The sequence below is a fragment of the Nelumbo lutea genome, chromosome 1 (genome assembly GCF_056320005.1).
Source record: "Nelumbo lutea isolate HS-2025 chromosome 1, American lotus-T2T, whole genome shotgun sequence".
NCBI classification, from domain to species: Eukaryota; Viridiplantae; Streptophyta; class Magnoliopsida; order Proteales; family Nelumbonaceae; genus Nelumbo; species Nelumbo lutea.
In genome coordinates, this window is record NC_142684.1 from 92,946,764 (window position 1) to 92,956,809 (window position 10,046).

The 10,046-nt window shown below is 33.2% G+C and overlaps 1 protein-coding gene across 2 annotated transcripts; it reads right to left on the reverse strand.

Moving 5' to 3' along the window:
* Window positions 1–871: 871 nt before the first annotated feature.
* On the reverse strand, window positions 872–8,187 carry LOC148876157 (serine carboxypeptidase-like 42). Of its 2 annotated transcripts, XM_088966243.1 has the most exons (11): window positions 7,975–8,187; window positions 7,492–7,709; window positions 6,156–6,263; window positions 5,964–6,056; window positions 5,674–5,766; window positions 5,108–5,193; window positions 4,702–4,980; window positions 4,481–4,614; window positions 1,710–1,802; window positions 1,495–1,612; window positions 872–1,354 (listed from the first exon to the last, which is right to left on the reverse strand). In XM_088966243.1, the coding sequence occupies exons 1-11, from the start codon at window positions 7,992–7,994 to the stop codon at window positions 1,187–1,189; spliced, it is 1,410 nt and encodes a 469-aa protein (XP_088822369.1). In that variant the 5' UTR covers window positions 7,995–8,187; the 3' UTR covers window positions 872–1,186. The 2 variants fall into 2 exon arrangements, with proteins under 2 accessions (XP_088822369.1, XP_088822368.1); XM_088966242.1 differs by lacking the exon at window positions 7,975–8,187 and having other exon boundaries at window positions 7,492–7,967.
* Window positions 8,188–10,046: the final 1,859 nt, after the last annotated feature.

A 10,046-nucleotide genomic window follows, 5' to 3' on the forward strand; every position in this document is an offset into this window, starting at 1 on the left:
CAAAACCTAAATTATATGGTAGGTTTTAGTAAATCGGTAAAACTGGTGTTTTAGTAAGTGGCCCTTTTTTTTTAATTTTTAGTCCAACATTTTGACAAAGGTCTTGTCACATCATGTTCTTACCTTTTAAAACATTCAAATCCACAAAGTCCCATTATATGTCAATTGGCAGATATGATAATATAGGGCTGTCAATGGACTCCAAAACTCTGATTCAACTCAAAATGCGATTTTTCCAATTTGGATGTTAAAACTTGCATCTGACTTCTTACCAAAACAAAAAAAAAAAATAATAATAATAAACAAAAAAAAAAGAACTTGCATCTGACTAATAATTGGATCCCTTGTGGATTTAAGCTCGTCCAATGCCATTATAATCTGAATTCAATAAAAAATATTATTTTATGTGCATATATTATGTATAATTATATAAAATTCATAATTAATAACTTAATAGTTTATATTTTTACACATTTATTATATTATACATATAAATTAAAAATAATTATTTTTTAATTATTTAAAATTTTTATCATTTTAAACACAATAAGATGGTTGTAGATTAAATCCAAATCAGATCCATTTACGGCCCTAGATACATATGTCCGATAGGTATAGATGGATACTTTGAATCTTGCCCCCAACCAAAAGAGAATGAAATAATGTATAATACTATGTTGGTATCCATCTATAAGGCCTGGTTTTACAAAAATAATAGATATATGATGACATTTGTTTTCAAAAGTTAAAACTATGTTTTCTTCATTAATGACCACTGCCTTACCTTCCACCAGAAAATTACAGTTCATTTGAGTATCTTAAACTCTTGATTATTTTTCAATTTCCTTCCCTTGAGTAGGTAGGCTCAGGGTTGTCAATCATATCACTGGATGATTTTATCATTTCAAAGATTTGATATTACACCAATAATTTCAGAATGTAAGAAAAAAATGGGTTAAAAGTTAAAACATTGGTTAGGCAATTGGTGACAACTAGTACAAACATCCTCATCCTTGATCAATTTATTAGGTCCTTTGCATTTTTAGAATTTCGAATCTGTACTCTCCCTCTTCATCAACCATAATCCAAACCCTAACCCAAGAATAAAAAAAAAGAAAATAAAAAGACAACCTAAGAGAGATATGAAAAGGTATATTATTGGCATGAGGATTGGTTTTATTGCTTCTCAGTCGTAGATAGATGGACGAGTTGTATTTGGCAATCTCCTTCCATGGACAAATGAACTGAATAAATGCAAGGCTCTTGATGGTTGTGCGTAAGGTACCATGTGAGCAGCACCTCTTACAGTGGCAAAAGTCAATAAATTACCATACTCAGTGGCCCAACCTCCAACCTATTCACAAACAAAAGAAGGGGTTAGCTACAAGATAAAATGCAAATGATGACTGGCAATAGATTGTTTTGGCAAGAATTCATCTAAAATAGAATATTTTCTGGTAGAAATCTAAAACAGGATATAAAGTGCATTAATACCTGTCCTTTGTGAAACCAAGCTCCATATGGGACTGTCACCTCAAAGTTCAGGTCATGGGCAAGTTCACGGACAAGAGTACGGGAGCCCAGAAGTGGCACAACAGAATCTTGATCTCCACTATAATCATGAATAGATAACAATCATGTTTCCATTCAAAGAATACCTAATTTCATTTGTTTACCTTTTTTCTTATCTAATCTAAAGAATGGCTCACCTGAAAACCCAGACAGGTATACGGTGTTTGATTATCCTTTTAAGCAATGGGAGGATACTGATGTTACCATCGGTTTCATTGTAATTCAGTATACTGCGTTCATTCAATAAAAACATTCATCAGCATTCATAAGAATATTTATATATGTAATATAATTAACATTAACAATATACCAAGTATTGAAACAAGGAAAACTGCATTTATCAGTAGTTGCCACTAAAAAGTTATAAAACTTAGAGATAGACCAAGCATGTTTAAGATGGCAGAATTAACGGAACATAACCATAACTTGTACATGACTTGTTTTTATTCATCAGCAAGGGTAATCTTGATACCCTTAAGAAGTTACAGAAATATAACAAGGTCATGAATGAGCAATAATCCATTGTGCAAGGAAGAAAAACATAATATATCAAAAAACAGGTATATTCAAACACAGACATATAATTAACCATATCTCACTTCAACCAGAAAGGGGGCCAAAGAATAAATCAAGGTTGTAGGGCATAACATGCCCATCTGGAGAGATCCATGTAAAAAAGTTTGACCACACTATACCTAATTCACTGTACCCTTATCTGAATACTGAATTGGTTCAATTGGAACCAGGTCACAACACAGTATTGGTTTGAGAGAAAGTAGTTGTGCAAAAAAGACTAAACTCAAATGTCTTCAAAATTGTTAATTTGGTAAGAAGTGAAAAGGAAAAGAAAAACTAAAATAGAAAATCTCGTATGTAGGACATCTATTAGAAGATTTAATTACAAACCAAAACTTAATCCAACAAAGTTTCATTCTTTTCTGCAAATATGGTTACATGTATAGCTTCTATACCATATAAAACACTAATATAGTAGTCTTACACCATTAGCTGTCTATTACATAGTCGAATAAATATTGTCCTGCATGACACAACATACTAGAAACTGGAGATAAGCTATGATAGATAAAAGCATAAGCCTATCCCCAGGGAATCAGGTTCATTTGATAGTTGCGATTTACAAATTACGAACCCAAGCTCAAACCTGAACTAAGAGAATTGGTTGGCCATGGACTAGAGTGGGAGATGATCTTCTGGCCCATGAGAAATTTCCAGCATCATTCACCAATGATTTTCAAGAAATGTGATAGACTGGATGATTAGAGTCATAAGCTAAATACAACTGTTCTTCAGTGGTCAGTGGACTGTATTTACCACTTCAGCTCATAGATGTCCAAATGATAGAAAAAACAAATATGCTATGAGCATTATTTGATTATGTTCTTGGGAAATCAAGTGCAGCATGATAAATAACAAGTCTGAGGCTTCTCATTTAAACAAAGATTCTTTGTCATGTTGTAGTTACATTCGTTGAAACACTTTAAAGTTTAAACATGTTATGAGACCAACAATCACATTCTGATTTTCATCCATTTTTATTTAAGAACGAAGTAATGTCATTTCTATAAAAAATGTTGAGAAGGTAGCCTAACAATTTGGAAATGAAAAATACTAGATGAGCAGCTAAGAAAGCTGAAATTGTTCATTAAAAAAAGTATTTAACAGCCTGAAATGGTAATTAATAAATAGAAAAGGTAGCTCACCAGAAGTTTGCAAAATTCCCTGAAAGTGTCCCTAACTTCAGAATCTAAAACTAAAATATAATCAATATTAAATGATGTATCTTTGATAGAATTAGAGACCATTGCTTGATATCATGGTAAAATCTTAGGCTGACAAGCTTGAGAACATGAGAGAAGCCACTTTGAGCAAAAAAATGCCAAACATTAGGTCTGTACCCAGTCCACCCTTCCCAAAATCCCAGATAGCCGGGACCAACATTGGGTAATGAGCTTTTTTATCTTTGACACAATTACATAAAATAGGGCATTTAAATATTTTTCCCTACTTCTTACTATGTACATGAGTTTCGATATGTGGACATTCAATAGATTTTGCTTAATTGAAATTTCCTTAGGTGATCACTTGAAACTTATTTGTAAGTCAGGATGATGCCATGGAACAGTCATGCAAGGGCCACATTGACACAGGACAGGAACCACCTACTAACCATTATTTATATAGTTAGTAAGTGGAGGCAGGGTCAGAAACATAATAAAGTGGGTCCTCCCACACCCCCCCCAACCCCCCCCCCCAAAAAAAAAAAAAAAAAACAACTTGAAAGTCCCATTAAAATGTTAAAGATCACTCTCTCACGCTCCTCTAACTCCCAAAACTAAAAAAAAAAAATTGTTTATTTTTTCTTTAAGAAACTGTAATAAACTCAAACCTTTCTGCCACATTTATCTCCAAAACCTACCTCCTCTACTCCCTATCTCATTTTCTTATTTAACTTGGCCCCCGAAAAGAAAATTCCTGGCTCCCCCACTGCACCCACTTATCTCAGTAACTCTGTACTTTTCTTCCATGATTTTCTCTGTTCAATGTTGAGACTTTACATGTAGGGATTGACTACAGATTGTGGGTTTTGATTGCATCGTATTGTATTTTTCATATTAATTTAGACCATGCTGATTATTATAAGGAAAAAGAAAAGCATGGTAAGAGTGAGGCCTCTACATCTCCGCCTTGAATATTTGGGGAAAAAAGTATGTCATATGAGAAAAGAGAAAACATGTTCTTTCCTTACTAAGATATTTTTTCTTTGTTGGTGATTAATTGGGTGCATCCTACTATAATTTAGAAGTTTGCCAATCACCCAGTTAACCTGAAGAAACAAGGATTTGCACAAAGACAAAATGGCTAAATACTGTTTGGACAGGGTACTCACTTGCTGCACATTGACCAGCCATATGGTAAATTGGTCCGATTTGCATGAAGTGCCTGCTGGACTCTTGGAAGGTTGAAGTAGAAACGCCTCTCATAACTCATGCAAACATCAACTCCTATGCTAATCTTGGTAGCCTACAATGAAAGGATTCCACATAGGTTGATGATTTAACAAACACAAGGCATGGAAAAAAAAGTCAAATGGGGAATTAAAAGAAGTACCAATTTCCGCAATCTCAACTCCTGCTCTACTATTGATGGATAACAGACATTGAGGACCACATCATAATTGTTTATATAATCACCAACCACCTGATTTGCATCAGCAATAGCTTGGTTGCAGGATTGGCTCACATTGTGGGAGTTGCTGAAAACATAATCATCGAAATTGCATTCATTCATGATGGTAAGGCCAATTTCATCAGAAATCATCCCATGTGACCAAAAGAACTCGTAGGTTGCAGGGATATCCCTATCAAGCTTGAGAAGTGGATTCCCAATCTATTTAAAGAATTAAGAGACTGAGATTAAAGACATGCCTAAGAAATCATTATAGACACCATATAGATTATACACACAAAAACATATAGAAAAAAGAAACATTCTAAAATATAGCAAGTTGTCTTACAGCTAGTCCTTTGATGTTAAACTTGAAATCAGTTGAATGTTCGTTGTAGTCCAGTAGAACATTGGCCAACTGTGGTATATAATGCCCTATGAAAACAGTTATACATGTAAACAACTTACTCATTGGAAGTGGTGAAAATAAAATATACATACATACATACATACATATATATATATATATATATATATATATATATATATATATTAGACGATCCAACATATTGTTTCACAATTTTGTTGATTTTTATTTTCCCAGATCATATTCCATAACATCTTGTAAGTATATTCCTCATTATTTGCCAATATTATCAAGATTCCATGATTCCCCATATAGTTGGGACAAGGCTTAGATGATGATGATGATGATGATGACAACTAAGATTTCATGATTATTAATATTTATTACTTAAAGACAAAATATAAGTTTTCATATATTATATATTACCCTAATATTTTCCTTCAGACTCAGTTTAAAAATCAAAAAATACAGAAAATAAAATGGATGAAAAATGCTGAAATATTCCACTTCTAAATTTTCAAAACAACTATGGTTATGATATCTGAGACCTGCATAGCTTTCTCCAGTTAGAAACAGATCTCTGGACTTGTACTCTGGATATTTCTGAAACCACTTCATCAGGAACATGTGCATATCCCTAGCTGTCAATAACATTAATAGAATCATGTCAGGCTAAAAGAAGAAGGTTGTGTAAAATAAGTCTATAATGTATATTTGAAAATTCTTTGCTTCAGAGAAAATGCTTATATATTTCAAGTCAATCTATTATTCTTGTGTTTACCACATATTCAAATAAAAGAAATATAAAACAAACTTGGCTATGATCTGTTTTTCTTACCACTAGATGCATCCCCACAAGTATAATCTGAGGTGATATTTGAGTATGACCATCCAACCCCAGCAGGAGATTCCACAAAAAGGAGGTTTGATGCTAGAAAAATTATAGAGAAGCAGTGCAACAAAACAGTAAGATAGAAGATTGTTAACTTGGTTTAGTATAATAGCAGGGTCAAAAAGGATAAATTGCAACCTTTGTTCCATGATTTTGTGTTTCTTCTAAGACCCCGGCCATCACCTCTGGGAAAAAATGGACCTAACTCTGTAAAAGCACCCCCACCAACTGAGGAACAACCTGGGCCTGAAAAGAGAAACTAATCAGTATCATTGCTTACACACGAGTATTGCCAAGTTACTTTTAACATTCTATATAAGTATCTTAAGTTTCCTTTTTGCTTGGTCTGGATCTTGTAAACTTATTAGAGGGGGAATTATCATTGAGTAGAATAAAACTGAAACGAAAGCAAACAAAAAAGACAGCATTCTTCATTTGAACAATTCTCCATTCAAATAGGATCTCTAAGGACTAAATGTCCTTGAATTCTCTTAGTTAATATCCTGAGAAAGTCAGAACATGATTTCTCTTAGTCCCAAACATCACAAGGAAACCATGAATTTTAGATATTATGGGAAGGAAATGATGTCTTTGTTGTTTCAATAATTAAAAAAAAAAAAGATTTTTATGAGACCAAAAAGGGAGCAGGTTCACCAAGAATGATTTTTTATGACATTGTTGAGCAATCAAAATCATAACCAAAATATTTTTTTTTATGAAATTGGCAAGTTAATTTAATTGGGAAACAAAAAGGATTTGAAAAGGATAAAGGAAACGAACCCATAAAGAAAAAGATAAATTCCAAGAATATTGCTAGCCAGCAAACATAAAGGACCAATATATATTTTTTGTTTTTGAAAGCCCGAAGGCACATTCATTCATCAATCAACGAGTTCATCTCACGAGAAATTACATTGAGTAGAAAGGAGGGAGGTAAGGACCATGTGCATGTTCTAGTACAGGCTAAAGCAAATTTGGCTAGTAAATGGGCAGCCTCGTTAGATTCCCTTCTAACATGACATATTCTGTGAGACGGAAGGCAAGAGATGAAACTTCTGCAACCTTTCAATACTATTTGAATACTATTTGAGAAAGAAAACAATAGAAAACTATGCAGACTTTCAGACAGAAGAGGAACATATTAATATTATGGTCATCATAAGAAAATACCCATATAATTCAAGAATTTCATTTTCAAAGACTATTTTGAGTACACCCTCTACACATCCAAAAATGTCAACAGACTGAACTGTAATTCAGAAAAAAGAAAGAAAAGAAAAGAAAATTCTAAATTACAATCTATGGTGAAAATCATCAACCAATGAATATTGAAAAGGCCTATCTTCAAATGCAGAGAAGATAATCGTACAAGAAGTCAAGAACAATAGAAAGCAGAAGTAATAGCAGTTTTCATCTTTAAAACCAAACAAAAAATGATCCATCACAGAAATAATCCTAAGCAGAAATATCTAACCTCCGTTCAGCCAAAGAGTAAGGGGCTTCTTCTCTGGTTCCCCCTCTGCTTCAACAAAATAGTAAAACAAACTCCTCCCAGCCTTCTCGTCTACATCAATATACCCAGCAAACTGCCGAAAATCAACCTTCGGTTGACCAGGCAATATCGACACCAAATGCTCAACTGGGTACCCATCAACAACGCAAATCAAAACTGCCAACCCCAGAAGAACTAACCTAGAAAACCAAAATCTGCTCATCTTACTGAACAAAAAGAGTTTAAATAGATAGACAAACAAAAAAGGAAAGAAAAATCTCAAGACGTCTTCTGCGTTCTACCCAGAATCATTGCAATCATGTTTGATAATTCTATATATAACAGAGAAGTTGGGTAGGCAATGGAACAGAGTTATAATAGAATCAAAATTGTCAAGATGGGCACGTGAATCTCGGCCAAGAGATGTCCAGTTTAAAGTGATTTTCTCATTTAAAGAGTACTTACTGACAATAGATAAGGTTCATGCGAATAGAGATGGGTTTGCCACTTGGTCCCCGTCCTTCGGATAGAAAGAGAGCCGTCAGGAAGAAGCAGACTCACTGCTGATGAGTCGTAACGTTCCATGCCACTCGGCATGCCTCTGCTCAACAATGTTGATACAGAGCTCAGAAAAGAGAACTCTGAACTCATCATAAGTGCAGACTGTGCAGTCAAGCCAAAACAACTTTTAACCTCGCTTTAATTTAAGGGAAATTGTCCAAAACCCAATTAACTTGACGTTAAACAGACTAACGGGAATTCATACATTACCATTTTACCATTTATACAAAAATATAAAATATATGTCTATATATTTTAATATTTTAACTATAAAAACATAAAAAAGGGAAATATTCAAAAAATATTTTTAAATATAAAATACATAAAAATAAAAAAATTACAAAAAAAAATATAAAAAGTTATAGCAATTGAAAACAAAATCAGAAAAAAAATGTAGAAAAACACCTAAAATTATAGAAAAACGCAGAAATTGCAAATAAATAACAAAAAATACAGAAAAAGTATAAATTGTAGAAAATAGAAAAATTTAAAATAAGGAAATTAGAAAAAAAACATTGGAAATTATAACAAAACACTAAAAATGCAAAAAAAAAGAAATTTGAAAAAGACAAAAGAAACTTGAAAAATATAAAGATTGGATAAAAATAGAATTTGCAAATATACATAAAATGATAAAAATTCAAAATTATATATTATATAAAAAATTATAAAATTGTAAAAAACACAAGAAAGTGATAAAATTTTCAAAAAGATAATAAAAACCTACACAAAAATACATAAAATGATAAAAAATTTAAAATATCAACTAAAAAAGCAAAAAATAAAAAAAAAATTTAATTATATATTTTAGAAAAAAATAAAAATTTTCAAACAAACTAAACAAATGATAAAATTTTTCAAAAAATAAACAAAAATTAGACATTGAATCCAAAGGTTGTTGCAACAAAATTTCAAAAAAACTTTCAGGCAATTAGATAAACAATTACAAAAATATTTTTTTGCATAAATTTGTAGAACCCTCAATGGGGATTTACATTCCAATTCAAAAGAATACATTGCAAATGTTTCAAAACATCAAAAATCTTTGAAATTTATGATTGTCTTCTTTCAAATCTTTAAACCATTAGATCTTCAAACAATAGATATGTGGTGCGACAGCGACCTTCAAACGAGAGAGAGGGTAGTGCATTGGCTGAGAAGGTGCTACGGCAGCAACAAGATCTAAAGAGGGTGGTGCGGTAGCGGCAAGATCTGAGCAAGAGAGATGGTGGTGCGGCTACCTTCAAGAATGATGGAGATGGTGTTGTGGCGGTGGCTGCATTGACTACCTTCAAGATCTGAGTGAGAGAGATGGTGGTGTAGTGACTATCTTCAAGATCTGAGCGAGAGAGGGTGCTACGACGACAACAAGATCCAAAAAGGGTGGTGCGGCAGTGGCAAGATCTGAGCAAGAGAGAGTGTGTTGCTAAAGGGATGGGAGATCCATCATATGGATGGCCGAACCCTATAGGAAAGTTGGGAGAAATTTCAAAAATTTCTTTACTCCCATTCGGGAATCCTATTCCAAATTTAGAAAATTGTATTTTCAAGGTTCGTTCTTGTAACCAAACCGGACCAAATTTGAAACGAAATAAAGGGAGGGATATACCTGATACGGAATCCATGTAAGAATGCTCCTCCCAACGTAGGTGTTCGCACCGAAAGAGTGTACCAAATCCTCCATCCACTGAACATGACATAGCTTAAGGTGATGCAGGATCAACAGGTTGTTCTTCACCAAGACCTAGTGATTCTTCAACAAGAATCGAATAGGGAAGTAAGTACAATTTCTAAATTGTTTCTTCTGTCAATAAAATATCAAGATCAAATCTTGATCCAATCCAAGAACTAGAGATCGAATAGGGTACGACGGCAAGAGCAGGAAGAAAAAGAGTAGAAGGCAAGAGCAGTCTAACTATGTTGTCTTCTCTTTATATTCAACGAATGTGTCTTTGGAGGTTCGCCCTGCTCTCTTA